The sequence below is a fragment of the Meles meles genome, chromosome 4, assembly GCF_922984935.1.
Source record: "Meles meles chromosome 4, mMelMel3.1 paternal haplotype, whole genome shotgun sequence".
Classification (NCBI taxonomy): Eukaryota; Metazoa; Chordata; class Mammalia; order Carnivora; family Mustelidae; genus Meles; species Meles meles.
In genome coordinates, this window is record NC_060069.1 from 161981542 (window position 1) to 162003518 (window position 21977).

The window sequence follows — 21977 nt, forward strand, 5'->3', positions numbered from 1 at the left end:
GCGGGGTCCGTAGTGAGGCTGCAGAGGGCGCCGCCCCCACACCTGAGCTCGCCGGGCCCAGTCCACCCCCTCTGAGGTCCGCACGTCATTTATCCGTAAGACCTTTGGGTATTTGTCCATCTGAAGTCGGGAGCCACTTGCGTGTGTTGTGATTTTCTGTGCTTTCTAACGTCATTTTCCCGTTGTCTAAAAGCTCCAGTTGCAGTTAAACCAAGACCTGAGCATCTTGCATCAAGACGACGGCTCCTCTAAGAACAAACGGGGCGTTCTGCCGAAGCACGCCACCAACGTGATGCGGTCCTGGCTCTTCCAGCACATCGGGGTAAGGGCGCGGGGACCCCGGCAGCGGTGCCCCGGGACGCCTCCCCTCCGCTTCCTCTCCGCAAAGAGCGCGCTGTGCGTCGGGCATGGGTGTCCCGGCTGACTGTCTCAGTGTTCGGGAGGGACGCGGGACAGAGGAGGGTGACCGCGCTCTGGGGGGCTCTGCCTCAGGGACTTAGTCGGGAGGGCCCCGCTGCCGACCAGGGAGTCCTTTCCGCTCTGCTAATCACCTCCGTGCCACGAGGGGTGACCTAGTGCAGTGAGGTTCGAGAAGTGGGCAGAGAGAAGAGGAGTTTGGGCAAAACCCGGGGAAACGATGACGTCTTGGATACTGGATTTGAGCGGAGGGTGTGGTAAGGTCAAAGACCGAGCTGTGGACCGAGGGGCCGGCACACGGGCTTGTTGAACTTGAGATGGCGCTGGCCCCGCAGGCGTGTCCACGCACCTGTTCGCTCCCCCGGGTCGCGACACACCTTCTCTGTGGGGGTGTCCCGTCTTAGCAAGCACACGCTCGCTCGCCCATTTGCTGGCAAGACTTGCTTCTCATGAGTTGAGACCCTCAGGCCTCATGCTGCTGGACTTGGGGGACACATGTGACCCTGGGCAGCTTGGGGGACCGCCCGGTCTGGTGGCCAGGGTCAGGAAGGGCCCGGTTGGCTTTTAGGGGAGTGTGCGGTGAGACCAAGGTGGGAAAGTGGCCGCTGCCTGTCGTGTCCAGGCAAACAGAGGAGCCCACGGGGGCGTGTGGGCACAGTTGCAGTGGCCTGTCTGTGCCCGGAGGGACAGAAGGTCAGGAGGCCCAGCGGGGAGCCGCCCGGCAGCCTCGGGAGCCAGCTCTGTGGCCCGTGCTCGCCTCCCTCCGCAGCCCCGGCCACCTGCTGCTCCCGACTGCCGCGCTGCGTCGGCGACTCTGCCCCTTGGCCTCCCTGGCCCCTGCTTGTGTCTCTGGTTGCCGCCCGCTCCCTCCGCAGCCCACCCCGCTCATCTGCAGCCCGTTGTCCCTGGCTGTCAACAAGGTGTCCTGGTGCCCTTCCTTTGCATCCACCCTGGGGCAGGCCGGCTGCCTGAGCCCCGGGCCTCCTGTGTTCCAGCGCCGGTCTCCATCCTCGCCCTGACTCAGCCCCGGGCCGGCACCAGTCTCTGTCATCCCCCGTCTTCCGGGCTTTAGCCCATGTCACTGCCGACCAGCACCCCCTTTTCTCTAACTGATGCCAGGCTCCTTCCCCGAGAGATAGCAGTCGGAGGAGCCACTGACTCCAGACACCGGCACGTGCTGTCGCTGAGCAGTTCTGGGGTGGGGACAGGACCTCTCTCCCTTTCCCCGGGGGGAAGGCCCCCAGGGAGCTCAGGCCAGCCCGCCTGGAGCGCCAGGACACCCCGCTTCTCTCCTCTCCCGCTCTGCCGAGCCATCCCTACGTGCAGCCCACGGCAGCACGGGTCTGGGGACGATAGTGCCGTCTCTGAGCGGTGCGGCCGCGTCTGGGAAGGTCGTGTGCAGCGACGGCCGCCCGTGCCGAGTGTTACGGTAGCTTCTGTCCCCCATGTCCTCCGGGGTCCCAGGCCATCTGGAATCAGGGACTCCGGGGAGGCAGGCTTTAGAGCCCGTGTCCTCCTGGCTTCTGTGTGTGGACAGTGATCAGCCGTGGAGAAGGCGCTTGTTACCGTAGATAGAAGAGATTCCTTTGGTCCTTCTGTCAGTTTTGATACGTACCTTCCGGTTTAATTCTGCTTTTTCAAGTGTTTTCACTGTCCGAGGAGGAGGAAGGTAACAGGTGCTCCCACCCCAGCCCTGGGTGCGGCTCTTCACGGACCGCACACGCTGACCTGGCCCCAAGCGGGTCCTGAACCGCCCGCCATGCACCCCCGTGTCCCTTTCCTCTCCCAGTGCCTGGGACAGAAGCGTGTCGCCCCGTGTGTGGGCCTGGGAGCCGCTGGCCCCGCCCCCTCCCTGTGTCCCCTGCTTACCCAGCTGGAGGATGGGGACTTTGTGTGCTTTCCGGCCTTGGCTTCCCCGTCTGTACGACAGAAGTGACTGTGCGCGACGCCCGTGCTGTGGCTTGCTGGGTCCGAACTCCATCGTGTGGCCTCGGTGAAGTGGCCCTTCTAGGAGAGCAGGGCGTGGCTCTCGGTGGGCCCAGCACCCCGGCCTCGTCTCTGAGCCGCTCACCCGGTCTCGCCTTGGCCTGCGCTGTGTCTGCCCCCTCGCTGCCGCGTGCTTGAGCAGCGTGGGGGAGACGTCCTGCGGCACGTTTCTAAAGCGAAATCATAAGACTAATGAGGTTTTGGCAGAAAGTGCTCTTGCTACTTACCGTTTTTTTGCTAATGATTATTTGTCTCTCTTCTACCTACATAAGCTCGAGTCCCCTTTAAACCGTGCCAGTCGTGCTGACCCTTCTTTTGATTTCCAGCACCCCTACCCGACAGAAGACGAGAAAAAACAGATTGCTGCTCAGACAAATTTGACACTACTCCAAGTGAACAACTGGTAAGAGCCGCCCGCCCTCCGGAACGGTGCCGGTCACCATGATGGAAGCCTCGAGAATACACTAATAAATAGTGGGGTTGGGTTGAAGATGGCTGAGTCCTTGTAACCGGCGGCGCTGTGTCCCCAGAGTGCCGGAACTGATGGCAGGATATTTGAGAATAAATCAGCACACACTTTCGACTTAAACCTTTCGTCCTCACTGAGGACTTTTCTCTGCTCGTCCAGTTAGAAACGTGCTTGTCCGAGGGCGCCTGGGTGGCTCCGTCGGCTAAGCGTCCAACTCTTGATTTTGGCTCAGGCTGTGATCCTCGGGGTCATGGGATTGAGCCCCGCGTTGGGCTCCACACTGGGCGTGGAGCCCGCTTGAGACTCTCTCCCTCTGCCCGCCCCCCAGCCGCTTGCACCTGGCCACACAGTCTCAGAAAAAACGTTTCTCCTTTGTGGGTCACCACTACGCCGGAGCCCCCACATTCATTCAGAAACGTGATGTTTTCGGCGATGAGCTTCCCTGGGCGGTGCCTGGTGGCGATGAGGCATCTTGACCTCTGGTGCCCCTCCCGCCCCTGCAGCTGCCCAACCTCTGTCCCTTTGTTCAGTTCTGAGCTGGGGAGGCGGCCCCTCTGCTGTCCCCTGTCCGTATGGCAGTCCCACCCCCACAGCGGGACTCGGGGTCCTAGGAGGGAAATGCCCGGGATTGGTTGACTTCACGAATGAAGTAGCCTCTTGTAATTTCGGTGTCACATGCTACGGTGGACGCTTGGACCCCGACCACGCATGCTCCCCTGAGATCGAGCCGCTGACATGATGGAGGGCGTTAAGGTCCAGGGTGCACGTAAGGCTGTGGGTGTCCGTCGTCGGTCTCTCGTAGTCGCTCAGGAGAGGGAAACAGGACCGGCTGATAAAACGGGCGTCCTCAAAAGGAAGCACAGACTCTATCACTTGTGAACACGGTTCTCTGCTAACTGTTAACATTTAAATTCGAGGGGTTCCTGGGGGGCTCAGTGGGTCAAGGCCTCTGCCTTCGGCTCGGGTCATGATCCCAGGGTCCTGGGATCGAGCCCCGCATCGAGCTCTCTGCTCAGTAGGGAGACTGCTTCCCCCCCTCTCTCTGCCTGCCTCTCTGCCTACTTGTGATCTCTGTCTGTCCAATAAATAAATAAAATCTTAAAAAAAAAATTTAAATTTGAGCAAGGTCAGGTACCTTCCAGTATCAATGACAAAATCTCCCGGCCGTCTGGGCAGGACGTATGGGTGCGCTTCGGGTCGCAATGAGTATCTGTAATCTTGCGTTTGGGCCATTGTTTGAGCCTTGGGGACCAAGAATACAGAGTCTTTGGATTATTTCCTATTAGATCTTTTAAACAGCGTTTGCAAAAAAAAAAAAAAGAAAGAAAAAAGTTTTCACACGTGTTGTCGCTGTGACGTTTGCGATGGTCTCTAGTACCTTCTGTTCCCTGGCGCATCTGGTGGGACGCTCCATCCGGGTTTAGTCCTAAGGGCAGTCAGCTGGTTGGAGCTGGACGTTAGAGTCCCTTCTCCGGACAGCCCGATGCCTTTGTTGCTGGTCAGCCTTCTTGCTTGTCCTCGTCTTAACTTCCTCGAGCTCCCTAACGTGCTGCTCTGTCATGTTACTAGAATTGTCTGATCTGGAAGGTTTGACACCTGCTTTTAAGTTTTATTTTTTTTTTTTTAAGATTTTATTTATTTATTTGACAGAGAGAGATCACAACTAGGCAGAGAGGCAGGCAAGAGAGAGGAGGAAGCAGGCTCCCTGCTGAGCAGAGAGCCCGATGCGGCGCTCGATCCCAGGACCCTGGGATCCTGACCTGAGCCGAAGGCAGAGGCCTTAACCCACTGAGCCACCCAGGCGCCCCCGCTTTTAAGTTTTACGTTAATCACAGTTTACTAGCACGATTAGCATAAAGTTTCTAAAACCTTTTCATCTTTGTAGCTACTTTTACTTTGTGTGACTTTGTTTCCTTTTACATTTACAAAAATCCCACCCTGGGCTGACCTTGAACACCCCGTTAGCTTGTGCCCCTGCCACCTGGCGGTTCTGAGTGAGGAGGCTGGAGAGGCGGATGCTGAGAGGCAGCAGCGGGCTTCCCTCCGCAGGCAATGGCGGGTCGGCGCCGAGCTGGGGGCCGCCAGGGCTCTCCTGTGACGGCCGGCGCCCCCCGTGCTTGTGCTCCAGGGACCGGATCACTGCCTGCCACTCTGTGGCTTCAGTCCCCTCCTTTCCCCTGGAGAATGTTGCAAATGCTAGGATTTTAGATTTAAGGCGTCTGTGCACCCAGCGTCAGGCTCGCTCTCGGTGGAGATGCGGAGTGGCACGCTCTAACCCGGCCAGCCAGGTGCCCCGTGAGCGTCACTATGTTCATGTGGCCTGGGAGCAGGTGCGCCCCGGTTCTGCTCTGCACCTGGGCACCTGGAGAGCGGGGCGGGCGGCAGACCAGCGCAGGACCCCAGTCTCCGTGGAGCTTGTATTTCTCCGACGCCCAAACACGAATCCTCGCCGTCATGAGGGCCCCGCTTCCGGGAGTGAGCAGGCTCGGCTCCAGTGAGAGGTGACCCCCTCCTTGCCATTCTCCTAGAGGAGGGACTGCTCCTAGGCTTGGCAGGCGCAGCTGTGTCCTCCTCCGAGTGTGTGGTCGGAACAGCCGCCGGCTTCTGGGGGGCAGGCGTGGTCCAGAGCTCTGCTGCCCTCCCAGATCCGGGGGCACCAGCTGGGTGCGGGGAAGGTGCGGCTGAAGGCAGGCTTTCCAGGCACGTACTTAAAGTCAGTGAAGCATGTTCCCACGTGGGACCGTGCGCTCCTGCCCCTCTGCTTGTGCGGGATCTGGTCCCCGCTTGGGCTGCTGGGTCCTGTCTGGGGTCCCCGGGGGCGCTGTCGCAGCAGCCGCACAGCTGAGGGATTTCAGACAGGGGCCCTGCCATAACTAGCCTGTTCCTTGGGGTGTCGAGGGCCCACTCGGCCCTAAAGCTGCCCACACGGAGGTGACCACGAGCGGACGGAGCACCGTCTGCACCAGGGGGACAGGACTGTGGGGTCGTGCTGGGGGTGGGCCAGGGCGTGCTCAGCGGGAGGGCCCGCCTCGTGACCGCTTCCCCGTGTTGCCCCTGACGCCCAGGTTCATCAACGCCAGAAGACGGATTCTTCAGCCCATGCTGGATTCTAGCTGTTCAGAAACTCCAAAAACGAAGAAGAAAACGGCTCAGAACAGGCCGGTCCAGAGGTTTTGGCCCGACTCCATTGCCTCCGGCGCTGCGCAGCCGCCCCCCAGCGAGCTGGCCATGTCTGAAGGTGGGCCACCGGGGTGCTGGGGGCGGGGCCACCGGGGTGCTGGGGGCGGGGCCACCGGGGTGCTGGGGGCGGGGCCACCGGGGTGCTGGGGGCGGGGCCGCAGGGGGCGGGGGCGGGGCCACCGGGGTGCTGGGGGCGGGACCGCAGGGGGCGGGGGCGGGGGCGGGGCCCTTCCGCGCACAGCTGTGGGGCTGACCTTATCTGCAGAGCCCAGTGACCGAGGCCTGGAGTCCCAGTTGTGTTCTGTTCCTCGTTCCCCTTTGTGGGTTGCTTCTCCCTTGGGCGTCAGTGCGGGGCTGTCCCGGCCTCACCACCTGGCGTTCTGCCTTTTTTCCCCTTAAACGTCGGGGAGCCCCCGCGGCCCTGGTCCTGCTGTTGCTGGTCCCCGACCCGTCCCTCTCCCCGCCTGATCCGTGTTTACAAGCAGCTTTATGTTAGCGACAGTTCTCCAGCGTTGGGCTCGTTCGGGTGTGCGCGTCCTTCCGTGTGTGTCTTCGCCCTTACTAGCTCGGCCCTACTTCCTTGGGGTGTTTTCCTCAGCAGCTACTGTTGCTGCGGCGGCAAACTCGAGCCCGTATTTCCTCAAATACCTTCTCTGCCGCCCCTCCCCCACCCCTTCAGGGACCGCCTCTGTCCACCTGTACTTACTGGTGCGCTTTCCTGCGTTTGGGATTCTGTTTCTTGTTTCCGCCGTCTTGATGGCTCCCGTGTCTGTCTTTGGGCGTCACTGAGCTTATTTTCTGTGGCTGACCTGCCACCGGGCCCACCGCGGGTGCGTTTCGGGGAGACACTGTCCTGCTCATCTCCAGAAGTTCCGGAAAAGTCTTTTCTGCCTCTCGTGGCTCCGCTTCCGAGAACACAGTCCCAGGAACTGTTCTGACGCCCTCCGCTGCCTCTAACATCTCTGCCCTGCGCGGCTGTCCGTTGGCTGACTTTTGTCCTCACTGAGGGTCGTCGCCCTGCCCGCGCGCGTGCCTGGGAACCTTGGACTGATGCCAGGCCCTGTGAATGTCGCCTGGCCGGGGGCAGGGCTTTCCCACGGCGGCGAGTCCTCCTGAGCCCTGTCCTAGCACGGACGTTACTTGGGACAGTCTTTTGTGACTGATCCCCATTTGGTGACCCAGGGGCGCTCCGTCCCGGGCTGACTGCGTAAGCCCAGGCAAGATTTTCTTGTCTAGTCCCCCTTCCCTGCCCCCGCCCCCCGTGCAGCTCTCAGAGGCCTGGACGGCGTCCTTGAATCTTCTCAGATGCTTCTCTCCTGGGGCTTGACTGTGTCCCGCGTGCATGTGCGGACCCGTCCTCCAGCGAATGGACGCGGGGCTCCCACAGCCGAGCTGGCCGGCCGGCTGGGCTGGGCCCCTCACGCTGGGTGTAAGCCAGGCTTGACTTTGTTTCCTGGTTGTGGTGCGTACGTTTGCAGCTGGGCCTTCACCGTTTGGATTTTGCTACGCAGTGGTCTTCGATTTTTGTTTAAGTAATTTGTGTTTTCAGGTTCTGTTTTCTCTTTTAATCCAAGAATTAGTTAGGAAGGTATTAGTTCTCTCCCTCTTCCCCCGCCCTCCCTCCTTGGAAAAGACATTCCCTGCATATCTGGGTGGAATTTCACACAGAACCATCCAGTGGAAACTGATTTTCCCTCCAACCTGGCCCCCGGTCTTCTCCAGAAACCGTCCTCATTACCGGTTTCTGGCTGCGCTCCCAGGGCACTCCTGACACGACCCACTGTGCGGAGACCACAGGGGATGAATGAAGCTCTTTAAAAGGGTTTCCCCGATTCTGACCTGTGACGTCTCCTCCTGCTGTCCCCCGTCGCTAAGTCTGGAGGCCTTTCCAGACGAGCGCACGAGGCCCCGTGTGTGATGGCACAGGGCTCCTTGCGCTCCTGCAGCTTCTGTCCCTCGGCTGCTAGGCCGGAAGGCACACGAGGACAGGCATGTTAGAAGGCTCGTGGCCTCTCCTGTTCTCCTTGTGAAACCTGCTTTCCGCCCCGTGCACCTGTGTTCTTGTAGTCCCGACCCGAGGCCTTCCGTAGACCAGGAGGGTTGAGAGCGTGTTAGCTCAGGAAGGGCTGAGGTGGATCCTAGAGGCCGTTTCCCAGCCCCTGTGGAACACCCCAGAACCGGAGTCAGATAAGCAACCGTGCCCACCGCGTGACGAGCGTCTTCGTGTGCCGGAGCTGATTTTCCCCTCCTGCCGCAGGGGCCGTCGTGACCATCACCGCGCCCGTGAGCATGAACGTGGACAGCCTCCAGTCCCTGTCCTCGGACGGCGCCACTCTGGCGGTGCAGCAGGTCATGATGGCGGAGCAGAGCGAGGACGAGTCTGTGGACAGCACGGGGGACAGTGGGGCCGCGCTGGCCCCCGCCCACATCAGCGGCCTCGTCCTGGAGAACAGCGACTCCCTGCAGTAGGGCGCCGGCGCGGCCCAGAACCGTGGGGCGGGCCGGCCTGACTTTTTACAGTTTGCACGGCAAACCTTTTACACAGTTTTATTTCTAATATGTTTTATATGTAGATAGAGAAGAGTGCACTTTTGTATTTCATAGTACGCTTCAAGAGCATCTTTGCTGGTGCAGCGACTTCTTTCGGGCGTGCGTGTGTGTGTGTGTGCGTGTGTGTGGGTTTTTAAGGAAATTCTTTAAAGGTTTAACGCTAAAAATGTGATGAGTGGCAAACACCCCCGTGAGCCCCTAATTAGATTAAGGAATAGTGCTGCCGTTTTCTAAAAAATTACGCAGTTTTAACTTAGTTCTGTGGTTGAAGCAGGTCTCAGTGGGCTGATCTCTTTGTGCGGCCCGCGGATTCGAAAGAAGCTTCTGCGTCTTAAAGCCGCCCATGCCAGGCGGACGCCGCACGGGGCAAAGTGGGCGTGGCTCCGCGGGGGGCCCTCTGAACACATGTAGGTTCTCGCACATTCCGTGAGCCTGTTTCATTTGCTATAGATGAAAAAGAAACTCCTATTTTTACCTTGCTGGAATTATTGGATAAAAAGCTATTTTTATAAATTCGTTATGAATTGGATGACTATATGAGGATAAAATTTCTAGAGGAGAAACAATATGTGCTTACTACTTCAATTTGGAATGTTGTGGACTGACCAAATTTCGTGAACCTGCCCAAAGTTAGCTAGCATTCCACGGCTCTCTGCCGTCCCAGGCTGGTGGTTCGTATTTACGACTATGAAGGAAGCAGCTGTTGAATGAAATTTTGGTCCCTGCAAATTTTAGTCGCTACGTGAACGCTCACATCACATCTTACTCTCGATCCGGACGTAGACCTAAGGGATTGCTAAACAGGGCTAGTAAGTCAGGTGACGCGGCGGCCAGTGACCGGAGAACAGCTCACCGCCTGTGTTTCTGTCTGATCTGAACCTAAATGGTCCCTGTCCCAGCTAGCTGTGTGTGGCTCTGGGATGTTTTCGTCAGCCATGTGTTACACTAGAATGTTCATTACAAACTCATACAAAACGTCCTCTGCCCGCGGGCTCCGAGTGAGGGCCCATGAGCCACGCTAGCTCTGTTACATAATCAACACCTCCCCGAAGGCACACGGACCCAGACGGGGCGACAGTGTGACGGCAGGCTCTCCCGCCCGGTGTCCATTTTCCCTCCTTGTCCGTCGTCGCTCTTCCAGAGCCCTGCCCCTTGGGCTTGTGCACGCGAGGTTTGGAATAATTGCAGACTTCAGACACGCCAGGAGAGGAGACCGGGTTTTGTTCCCTTTTTTTCATGTAGTTGCAAGTGGGGCTCTTCCTCCGAGCGAAAACAAGCCGCCTTGTCTCGTGAAGTCTGTACGTGGTCTGACACGGGACTCCCGCGGTCCATGTGGCTGACCAGTAGTTCACGGTCAGGAAAGTCACCCGTTCTTGAGGTTCGACGGCGGTAGCCGGCTGCAGACCACGCTGACGCTGAGGGGACATTTTGAGCGAGGGCAGATTTTGTTCTGCAACTGACTTCGTCCCCCCAAATTTATTGATTAAAGTTAATCACAGAAGAGCATTTCCTAGATAACTTAGAAGACAGTTAGAAATACACGGAAATTTCTCTTAAAAATATTTCAGGAGCTTTAGAAGAAAAACGCGACTATTGACTCTTGGCCAGAGAATCGCATTTGTAAGCAGCAGTTCCATTCCTTGTTTATAAATGGTCTGTAATTTTTTCAGTAAGTCTGCCCAGTTTAAAAGATGATTTTAACTTGACCTAAAGTCTGGTATTGTTGGACTTCTTCCAGCGAGGACCTGTGGAGGCCGGCCAGCCGGCTTCCTGCGGCCCCAGGCCCTCCTAGCCGCTCTGCTCCTTGGGTGAGTGCAGACGTGCTCCCGGTGCGGACTCCCAGCGGTCACCGTCCCCATCCCTGCCCCGGGACTCCCAGCGGTCACCGTCTCCCTCCCCGCCCAGGGACTCCCTGCAGTCACTGTCTCCCTCCCCGTGCAGGGATTCACAGTGGTCACCGTGTTCTCCCTGCTCTGGGACTCCCAGCAGTCACTGTCCCCCTCCATGCCCAGGGACTCCCAGCAGTCACTATGTCCCTCCCTGCCCAGGGACTCCCAGCAATCTCTGTTTCCCTCCCCGGCCAGGGATCCTGCAAGGGGCAGCCCGGCGGTGCAGGGCTCCCGTGCAGAGTCCCACCCCCCACGGGCCTGAGGCCTCGGTGCCCAGTGATGCCGCGGGCTCCCTCTGGCTGCGGCGGGGGTTCTCGGGGTCTCCGTGCTCACTGGGCTCCGATCACTGCGATGAGCCGTTCAGAGAGAGGCGCGTAGAGTGGCCTGAGGTTCCAACTTCCCGGGACGCACAGGTGCCCATGCGCGACTGGGCATATGGCAAAGCCGATTGGGGTCAGAGAGCCGCCACCAGCGCACGGTCTGTCCGTCTGCATCGGAGAAACCTCCATCCCCAGCCGTTCGGCATTCCAGAGCAGCTGCGCAAAGGGGACGCCTTCGAACGTTCCTTTTCGGTGAGCGGATGCGACGCTCTCCGTCCACGAGAAGGTGCCTTGGGTGCGTTCTGAGGCCCAGAGGAAGCCGGCCGTCCCCTCTGTGCCCCGGCTGAGCAGGGAGGGAGCCTGACAGGCTGGGCCGCTGCCCTCCCTGTGGGGGCATCACCCGCTCCGCCCGCAGTGGCCCGCCTGCCGCCAGCCGGGGGAGGATCCTGAGTGAGGGGGGCGGCCTTGGAGGGGCCTTCCCTGTGGGGCGAGCGGCCAGGGCTCGCCTTCCAGACACACTCGAGCACCGCCGGCCCGAGGGAGAAGGCCGTCTCTGGCCGTAGTGACAGAAGTGATTCCACGGTCTGCCTTCGTTTTAGTTCCGTTCGGTCTATGAACTGACAATCTTTAAAATGTGAACACTGTAACACTATGTTTTCTTGGATTGTTGTCTTTCAAAGGGATTTTTGTGAAGCATCTGATTTATCAAAGCAAAAACATTAAAAATAGAGACGCGCTTGATGGACGTTTTATTTTCTAAAAGCTGGTGTCACCACAGCTGCCTTTTCCGTTTGAAGTGGGACGTGGACATTGTCGGCAGGTGTTGCTGGTGACGTGGGGGTCGTGGGGGTCGTGGGGAGCCCTGCGCTTGGTTCAAGAATTAGGATGGGACGGCCCGGACGCACCGGTCCGCCCGCGTTTTCAGGGGTCCTCCCTTAAGTGCTGTTCCCAGGGAAAAAAATTGCAAAGTTTTTGTTTGTTTTTTATTGTAGTTTATCAGAAACCTAATTGTTTTGGTAGGAATGAGGAAGGATTCATCAGCGAGGGGCTGCCTTCCACGGGCGTGCCGTGAGGGGAGCCCAGCGTCCTTCTGGACACGTCGAAGAGCGACAGTAAAACAGCGTCAGCGAACGTTCTCTTCGTAGCCCGGGGCACTCGAACTCCCCCCAGACCGTTCACGCTTCCAGGCCAAAGTGAGCAGACTCACGGGTGTTTAAAGAGCACACCTGAACGCTGAGTCTCGCGGGCGATGAGAACCAGCTGTGAAGCACAGTGTTTCAGGAAACGTCCTGTTTGATCGGACGGAAAATGGAGCGTCTGTGCCGGCCCTGCAGCTCCTCTAGGTCGGAATTCTAACCAGGTGAGCCCAGTCTCTGACCCCCCCCTAGGCTTCAGGTGCTGTGTATGTAAAAGGAAGAAATTGGCGTGTAAGGTTATTCTAGCTCAGAAATAGTATTTATAACTAATCCAGTTCCACCCATCTGTCTGGAGAGAGAAGTAAATAAGTCTGACCTGGTGAATCCTGAAAAGAAGAAATACGCTTGGACTAGTGTTTCCCGTTTTGTTACACCGTGCAGAGGTCAGAAGTAACATCTACTACGTTTAGCCCCGATGCTGTGCTTAGAGACGCTCTTTGACGAAATTCTTAACACAGGATTTTGCCCTTTTACAGTGAAACCCTCTTATCTTCACTAAGACCTAAGGTCTCGGTGCCATTTTTCAGCTAAAATTGGCAAAGCTGCAGAGCTGTGGCCTCGAAGCCCACGTGACAAGGAGATGAATGCTCGTCTTGGACGCGGGGTCCTGCTGGCTTGCCAGCCGTCCACTGTCCCCAGCGCCCTGGCCCTGAACCAGGTCCGGTCTCCTCCCCGCGGTGGCTCTTCCAGCCCTGGAAAGGGCTACTTTGTCTGGCTTAATTGAATAATTTAGTATTTTACACACAAATGATATTTAAGATTTTGTTCATTTGTTTGACAGAGAGAGATCACAAGTAGGCAGAGAGGCAGGCAGAGAGAGAGGAGGAAGCAGGCTCCCTGCGGAGCAGAGAGCCCGATGCGGGGATCGATCCCAGGAGCCTGATATCATGACCGGAGCCGAAGGCAGAGGCTTTAACCCACTGAGCCACCCAGGGACCCCATACGCACAAATAATATTTAGAAGGCATTATGTTGCACAGATGTTTCTATTTCTTAATTTTTTCTTTTTAAGATTTTTTTTATTTGAGAGAGAGAGAGCATGAGAAGGGGAGGGTCAGGGGGAGAAGCAGGCTCCCCGCCAAGCAGGGAGCCCGATGTGGGACTCCATCCCAGGACTCCAGGATCATGACCCGAGCCAAAGGCAGTCGCTTAACTAAGCCACCCAGGCGCCCCCAGATGTTTCCGTTTCTCATGTCGTGACTTAAATGAACCCCAAACTTCAACCCGCAGAAGCCAGTGATGGTTTTACTGTAGACGAGGGAGTCCTTCACTGCAGTGGTTTGACAAGGAACAGTTTAAGGAGGTCGAGAGCTTCATTTGCTCAGGCTTTTTTTTTTTTTTTTGTAGACAACGTCTTACAGAAAAAAAGAGGTGTATTTTAAAATGTTGCTTTCTGTTAACTCAGTTTTCTGGAGTAGTGACCCAGCAGTCCTGCTCGGAGTGAGTTGTAAAGCCCATAAGCGTCCGCACCGCGCGTTGGCGTTGGCCGGAGGTCCGAAGCCCCACGTTCTTAGAACAGGACGGCGGGGCTGAGCGGAGAGGCTGAGAAAGGCGTGTTTCTAGGAGTGGACGTGGCATGGGCGGGGGACGTTGGGTTGGGCCCCCAGGAGGTGATCGCGGCTTCTAGCAGAGCTGGAGAAGACGGGGAGGCGGATGCCGGGGGTCCCGGAGAGGTGACCGCGGATCAGTAGGCGACTCGGAAGGAGCGCGTCTTTGTTACCTCGTGGGAGACCTTGTAAGACCCCAAACACATAAAGACAGGCTAACCCAGAAGTGGGCTTGGCCAGACCCGCAGGAAGCTTCCCCGTTCCGCCGAGGCCGCTGTGGACTGGGAGCGGGCGACGGGCCGAGCGGGGCGGGCTTCTGTCCCAGTGCCTGCCACCCACGAGTACTTACTGGTTAGGGTTACGGGGGGTCCTGCAGATCCAGAGAACGAGACTGGCAGTGGCGAGAGAAGCCCGGAGGACAGGAGCCAGCAGTCAGGGCCGGATCCGGGCAGCCGGCAAGCCCGCGGGGGAGCGAGGCCGGCTGTGGCTCTCGGCCGAGGTGGGGGCGGTGGTTCTGAGTTTGCCTGGAAGTGGGAGCCCGGAGCCTGGGGTCGGAGCATCACTGGGACCCCCGCCGCCAGGACCTCCTCCCGGGACTCCAGGTGCCCCAGGGAGCGGAAGCGGGGTGGCTCTGGCCCCATGCGTCCCGGTCGAGGATCTGTGTCCCCTTCCCGTGCGGACCACGGCCCAGACGCTCCCTGGGAGTCAGAGCCGAGGGCACGGGGCAGGGCTGCGGGGAAGGATGCACCTGCCGGGGGCGGGCGCCCGAACCCGGTGACCGTGGCAAGCGCGTGTTCCCGGTTCCCTTTGGAGGACTGTTTTCTCGACACGGGGTGGTTGTCTCCGTCCCGTGCCGCCTAACTGCTGACGGGACGGGTGGAAAGCCGGGTTGACCTGGGGGAACAGCAGAGACCCGGTACATGGTCCTCACGCCCCGGGGGGACGGGCGCACCCCTTCCGGCAGGCTCTGAGCATGCGTGCCTGCGTCTTTTGAACCGACGTGCTGGGTTTCGGTCTCACCCTTGCTTTTTCACCTTCAGAATCCTCCAGCCCGACCACTGTCCCCTGTTTCTGCCCTGCCGTCCGCTTTCGGCAGCCCTGCACCCGAGCCCCCGCGGTGGTCTCCCTGCTCTGCCCCGCCCCTGCAGAAGACCCCGGCGAGGCCGGGAGGTGGTGGGCAGGTTCTGGGGCGCCAGCGGTGCCTCTGACCGCAAACCCGGCCTTACAGAGTGGGAGGAAGTGGGCCTCCTGGATCGGGGCCGCATCCGGAGTCCAGAAGGTTCTCTGGGCCCCCCCAGAAGCAGTGGTCTTCATGGGGCAGCATGGGATGGTTCCTCCCCTCGTGGATTAAGGCTCTTACATGAGGGCCTGGTTGGGGTGGGGCGGGGTCGTGCCGGCACACGTCCGAGGGCATCTCTCCGGCCCCTCGCCTGCTCCCCAAGCCGCCTCGCCAGCCCCCGTGTGAGGGAGCGCCGCGCCCTGATGGCCGGCTGTCTTCTTCCCCTCCTGTGCCGGGCTCAAGGGGAGCCCATCGGCGTCCGCTCCTGTCCCAGAGGGCTTTGTCCCACTTGGGAGGTCAGGCGTCTGGTGGCCTTACGCTGCGGCTCTGACTGGAGAAGAGTCAGGACCTGGTGGCTTGCCCAGTGTCCTTACCGTCGGGGGCACGCTCGCGTGGCTTCTCCGTCCGAAGGGGAAGTGGAGCCGCCGCGCGATCGGCAGGACTTCCCGTGGGTGGGCGTCTGCCAACTGCTCTGCCGCAGCCCCCCGAGGTCAGTGAGACCGTGCGGGACGCACCTCGGCCGGGCGCTGCCTGGGAGCGAGGGAGCGAGGGCGGCGGGAGCTCGCCCACCGCGGGTGGGGGGGGGCATCACCAGCTCTCGGCACCGAGGTCCACAAGTTAAAAACGGGCGTCAGGAGGGAGGAATTGGGACTTGGAAGTCACTTTTACTTAGAACTTGAGAGGTGGTTTCGTGGTCTCCTGCGTCCCCTTGAGCGGTCCCAGACGGCTGCGACCCTGCTCCCCGTGGCGGTGCTCGTGTCCCGGGCACGGCGGCTTCTGTGGCCGCAGCAGCGCGCCAGCCCCACGCGCTCCTCCAGGACCCCGTCCGTCGAGCGAACCCTGTCTCCGGAGGGTTAGGGACTGCCTGGCCGTCCTGGCACCTGGCACCCGGCTGGAGAGGCTCTGACCCGCCCCGTGGTGCTTCCTTTGTGCCTCCCGGCCCCCCACCCCATCTGCCGTGTCCCCCGGTCCCCTCCTGGCTCCTCTCTGGCCCTTGACAGCTTCTCGGGGTCCACACGGGCTTCACGGGTCCTCGCCTTCTTTGAGCTTGTGAACTCTGAGTGAAGCGAACACCCGTCCGGCACAGACACGACCTGCGACGTGAGTCAGTGCCGCGAGAGCAGTCGGTCCGGCTTTGTCGTCACACGTCGCAGAAGGTCCCCGCGCTCTACACTTCAGTTCTGGGCAGCCGCCCGCGCAGGCGGGCCCCTGGGGCAGACTGGGGCAGAGCCACCCTGCACAGGACCTGTCCCCGCCCCGTGCCCTGCCCTTCCTCTGCTTCCCTCCAGCGCGGGCTGCAGGCCGGGGCTCCCTGGCTGTCCCTGCCCCACCCCTGGTTGTTCTGAACAAGGCTCAGGAGGAATGGCTGGTTCTACTCCGTCGACTCCCACGGGCCTGGGAAGCTCCCCCGTTGTCTGGCCTTTGGGGCCTCTGCGGTAAGAGCGTCACCCGACACGGCCACCAAGACCGTTGGAAACCGTGGACTCACCCCGTGCAGAGCATTTGCACACACGGTCTGTGTGGGAATTGCCACGCGTGACTTCCAGACCAGCGAGCTGGCCCAAGTGACCCAAGTCAGCCCCTGGGAGGAGGGGCGCAGGGGGCAGCTCTGTCCCAACCCCGAGTGTGCTCGCCTGCTCCTCCCGGCCCCTCGGAGCTGCCCGGACGCTGCAGGCGCGCCCGCCCCAGGGCCCGTGTGCTGGCTGCGCGCGGCGGGGGGCCCTGACCTGCCGTCCGCCGGGCGGCCCCACGCGGCTCTCCGGTCTCCAGGGTCAACATTTGGTGGGATGTGGCCGCTTCGCCCCCCCGGCTCTCTCCGGCTGTCTTCCCGTTTCTTGTTTTCATCGCAGTAAGCTACAGGGAATATGAAACAGCACCCGACCCTGTCTGCAGTCGTCCAGTTCTGTGGCGCTCAGTACATTCGTGCAGCCGTCCCGCCATCCTCTCCGGAACGTCCCACCTTCCCAAACTGAAGCTCTGTCCTCCTCAAACACAGCCCCACACCCCTCCCGCAGCCCCTCGCCCCCCTCCCCCCGGTCTGCATTTTGTGTTCGCTGGTCTGACCCTCCGAGATGCCTCCGCAAGCGGAATCTGACGGTGTTTGTCCTTATGTGACTGGTTTATTTCGCAAGGCGAGATGTCGTTAGGTTCAACCTTGTAGCAGGCGTCGGAACGTCCTCCCTGCCGAGGCCGCGTCCTCTTCCGCGGCAGGCATGGACGGGACGTGTCTTATGTCTTATTTGGCTCCTCCCACCAGGAGGGAAGGTCTGGTGTGGGGTGTTTGTAATTCTGGGCTGGGACTGGTGTCTGGTGTCTAGGGACGCTCTGTGTCTCCCGGATGCTCGCATCGGCTGCTCCAGTCCGTGTGCCGGCAGGCTGCCCTCCCCAGAGGCTGTGCCGATGTCCCCAGCAGCTGGCAGAGGTCGTGCCCAGGACGTGGGGCACGATACCTGCCCACCGGCACCCTCCACCGTGGGGATTTTCTGCTCCTGACTGTTGCTGATCTAGCAGGTGGAGAACAGTCTTGCTTGTGGCCTGTGTCTCTGAGCACAGGAGAAGGCGGCTCGGCCAGCAGCCTCCCGAGGGGTGCAGTGGGACTGACGCTACCTGACGCCCAGGTGACAACGCCCAGGAGGGGCTGTTTGGGGCCGGAGTCTTTCCAGCACTGGCCAGACCGTCACGGAGGACGGGTTCCTCCTCCCGCAGCTTGGGCTCCAGGAAGAGCGAGCTCCTTCTGGAATCCAGCGTGCACACAGCTATGACGGAGGACGGGAGAAGGGACTGAGCATGCGGTCATCCCTAGGTGGCCACGGAGGAAACATCCCTGCTTGGCGCTTCTTGTTGCAAGAGACAGTGGCTCCTTCGGCAAAAAGGACACTCCTGGGAAGCCCAGACTCCAGTGGTCCCAGAGCCAGAGGGCCGGGGTCAGGCCAGCCACCGAGCCACCACCGCTGGTCGCCCCGGGAGTGGGGCAGACGCCACGCGGCGCCCCAACCTGGATGCAGCCGCGCTGCCCTCCACGCCCAGATCCTGCGGCGGGTGCCACGTCCTCCTTCCTGGCGGCATGGGGTGGGCGTCTGGTCGCCCAAGCTTGTCCGGTGCCTGCATCCCGGCTGCAAAGGATGTTGGGGGAGAGCACGGCGCTTCCACGGCGGAAGGTGGGCTGTGTCTCGCCGGGAGTGCCAGGAGGGGAGGCGGTCCACAGCGCAGAAGAGGGCTCACCTGTGGGCGGGGCCAGGAGCGATCCAGTGCCCTGCTGGACTCGGCGGGAGGAGGGGGTCTGCCGGCCACGTGGGATGCTCACATGGACCCCAGGGGCTCGGCTGGCGTGCCCCCCGGGACACCAGTGTGTCACCAGCTGTCACCTGTTCAGGTCCCCTTAAGGGCGGCTTCGGGAATGGGCAGCGTGCGGTCCTGCGCGTTTGATCTTTCTTGTTCCTTAGGACTGACACCCCCGCCACTGCCCTTTCAAGCTGAGCCCACGGCCCCCTGACTAACGACCCCAAAGTCCAGCTTCCCTCGCAGGCAGGGGTGGCCGCGCCCCGGAGTTCAGCCCCGCGGGCAGGCCAGCCATGTGCAGGGCGGGGTGGGGACCTCCTGCTTAGGGACCAGGTATTACTGAGCAGGGAGCTGCTTGTCACCGTGTGTCGGGGGGCACCGGCGGCTCTGGGCCAGGGGACGCGGGCACGGGAGGGCAGTGCGCCAGAAACAGGGGCCTTGTCGTGCAAGGCCTGCGGCTCCGGAGAAGCAGTGTCGAGGCTGACGGTGGGGGATAGCCTGGGACAGGCTGGAAGGGGGCTCCTGAGCCCGGGTCGGGAAGCTCCTGGCTTTCCCCGAGCACAAGCCCACGTGGCCCCAGGTGCCATCCCCCGGGTCCCCAGCCCTTCAAGGGAGGAGCGAGGGCCAGGACGCAGGGCAGGGGGGCTGCTGGCTTCCGCAGCCACAGCAGGGGGGCTCCTGACAAGGCTGAAGGCCACCGGGGAGGTGTGTTCCCCAGCCCTGGGGTGCAGACCCCGAGGTCAGGCCCCGGCTGGGGTGCCCAGGGGAGCGGAGGCTCGGAGCTCCACAGAGAGCGTCACTGTCTTTCAGTCTAGCCCGTGGTCCCCAGGGAGCAGGCTGGGGTGCTGGGACTGGCCAGTACGGGCATTGTTGTGGGAAAGTAACCTGCTGACCCGTCGGGAGTCTTCTGACAGACACGGGCCACCAGACAGGACTGTCCTCTCCATCCGGTCCCTGGTTCACAGAAGCCTAATACAGGGACTACCGAGTTTCAGAAATGTACCTAAGATACTTTCCTTTCTGTCCAGAAACTAACTTTTACCGGCTTCGTGTGTAAAAAGGTTTTGTTTTGTTTTTTTTTTTTTTTTACGTCACCGTTCTGCTCCGATCCAGCCCGAGTTCCAGGCGGCTTACCGTGGGCACGAGCAAGTCCCAGACCCACCCCGCCTGGGTATGGACTCCAGAGCACCAGGCTGCCCTCGAGACACAGCAGCTCAGTCCCCGGCCGCAGCCTGTGCCCCTCGCCTGTGTGGCTCCAAACCCTCGTTTGCCGTACTCCTTGTTATCTGCAGGGGTGCGGGCCCCCCTGCCCCCAGGCCCCTCCCACCAGCGCAGACCCCCTTCTGATGGTTTATGGTAACGTTTGTGTGGATCCCCACGCAGTGTTTCTGGGTTTTAGGAAGCAGCCCTTAGTCCCAGCCTAGCTGTGTTCGGCACCGTGCCTGTCTCCCTCCGACAGCAAACCCGCGAACACCACGGGCTCGGACCACGAGGATCCGCCTGTCCGTGGATTCTTCTCCGTAGTCGAGTCCGTATGTGTATTTTCTTAACAACCTACAGCTTAGCCTAGTGTAAAAATACAGCAGAAATGGAACAGACTATGTGTTAATGGTGCAGGTTACCAGCAAGGCTTCTCGTCAGTGGTAGGCTGTGAGCGGTTACGTTTCTTTTTCAAGATTCTGTTTGAGAGTGAGAGTGGGAGAGCGAGCGAGAGAGGAGACGAGCAGGGCAGGCAGAGGGAGAGCAGACGCCCTGCTGAGCAGGGAGCCCGACGCGGGGCTCGATCCCAGGACCCTGAGACCGTGACCTGAGCCGAAGGCGGGCGCTCAACCGACGGAGCCTCCCAGGCGCCCCAACAGTTAAGTTTCTGAGGAACAGAAAGTGAGATTCTTTACTGCAGTGCAGAAAGGCTGGCGCCCCAAGCCTGGGCTGTTGAAGGGTCAACAGTCCAGTCTTCATTCAGATGGCCTTTTTGTGGTGTTTCCTAGGGACGAAAGCAACCCCTACTTTCTACCAGGCTTGTGACTCAGATGTTTGCAGGCCTCTCATGTTCCCTCCCCTCCGAGCACCCCCTGGAGCCGTCTGTCTTGCTACAGCCCACGGCTGACTAGCCCTGTCAGGGACCCGCCCCCCCAACCATTCGGGGTGACCTGGAGCTTGTTGGGGGGAGCACCTCTCCCAGTGCCTGGGTGGAAAGGCCTGCATCCCCTCCTTGCTGTTAAGGGAGGGCCTGGCCTGTATTCCTCCCCGTTCCAGATGTTTTTAGGCTCTGCTCCGTCTCCCAGCCTCCGCAAGCTAGAGATCAAGTCAGACGCCTTCCTCCTTCCCAGACTTTCTAGGGGAACTGGGTTTCCCCACCCACCTCTGGAAGCTGCTTTCCGATCCTGTCCCCAGTGACCGAACATCTCACAGTGATGTTACCCGTGCGAGTCCTTCCCCATCCCTGGTGCGGGGTGCTGGATGGACCCTCTCGACTTACAACATCACGTCTTTTAGTCTGGGAAGGGTCTTGAAATTACTTCGCTGGTGATTTCTTTCTCTGCTTTCTTTTTTCTTTCTGGAACTGTTTCTAGTCAAATAGCAGAATCCAAGAAGCTCAAAGAATTCCGAGCACAAGAAACGTGAAGCAAAATACATCAAGATACACCCTGATTTCCAAAATCATACTAAAAATGAACAAAAGCTGGAGGGCTCACAGTTCCTGATTTCCAAACTTACTACCGAAGCTACAGTCATCAATGGTGTGGCATTGGCCTAAGGACGGATCTCCTGACCGATGAGAATTCAGAGCCCAGAAATAAACACTTCCCCCGTGGATTTTCAACGCCAAGACCATTCGATGGGGGACATTCTCTAACAGCCAGACATCCACATCCACACACACACACACACAAAAGGCTGGATCCCTACCTCACACCCTGTATAAAAATGAACTCAAAATGGGTTAATAAACCAAATATGACAGCTAAAACTATGAAAGTCTTAGAAGAAAACAGGTATAAAGTATCATGACCTTGGATCTGGTAGTGGGTTTGTACATATAAGAGTGAAGGTATAACAAAAGAAAGAAACTGAACTTCGTCAAAGCTGAAGCTGTTGTACGCTAGAAGGGGAACAGTCACCCACAGAACAGGCAAAAACCTCTGCAGGTCACAATCAGATAAGGATCTAGTTCTACGATATATAAACAGGGGCGCCTGGTTGGCTCAGTCGTTGCGCGTCTGCCTTCAGCTCAGGTCATGATCCCAGGGTCCAGGGATCAAGCCTGCATCAGGCTCCCTGATCAGCAGAGAGCCTGCTTCTCCCTCTCCCACTCCCCCTGCTCGTGTTCCCTCTCTCGCTGTCTCTCTGTCAAATAAAAATAAATAAAAATCTTAAAAAATATATAAAGAAGTTCTCCAACTGGACAACAAAAGACAACCCCAATGAGGAATGGGCACAGAAGTACGGGCACCTCTGCCAAGACCTACAACCGACCAAAAAGCATAACGATGCTGAGCGTCACCAGTCACTGGGAAAACACAGGCAGGACGCCTGGAACCAGAGCCCAGCAACTGTGGACAAGCTCGCGGAGGAACCGGAACCCTGAGCACGGCGGGCTGGGACGGAAGTGGGCGCCGCGGCTGTGCAACAGCCTGGTGAGAGCTGCACTCACTCACGCACGCACGCATATGCACACGCATGCACACACACACACGTGCGGCATTATCACGTGACCCAGCAGTTTCCAGCCGGGTGCAGAACCAGAGAGTTCGAAGCCAACCCGCAGACAAATACTTGGGCACACATCGGAGTTCACGGCAGCCCGGCGGCAGAAACCACCCAGACGCCCGCCCACTGTGCACGAAGGGATGAGCCGTGTCCC

General features: G+C 59.7%; 1 protein-coding gene across 4 annotated transcripts in view; it reads left to right on the forward strand.

The window, feature by feature from the left end:
- PKNOX1 (PBX/knotted 1 homeobox 1) overlaps nt 1-11552 on the forward strand; it is a 53467-nt gene extending 41915 nt beyond the window's left edge. For all 4 annotated transcript variants that reach the window (XM_046001576.1, XM_046001578.1, XM_046001577.1 and 1 more), the window contains 4 exons: nt 194-322; nt 2730-2806; nt 5938-6110; nt 8310-11552. In XM_046001576.1, coding sequence (XP_045857532.1) covers nt 194-322; nt 2730-2806; nt 5938-6110; nt 8310-8521 — 591 coding nt within the window. In that variant the 3' untranslated portion in view covers nt 8522-11552. The remainder of the gene's footprint in view (nt 1-193; nt 323-2729; nt 2807-5937; nt 6111-8309) is intronic.
- The last annotated feature ends 10425 nt before the right edge of the window (nt 11553-21977 follow it).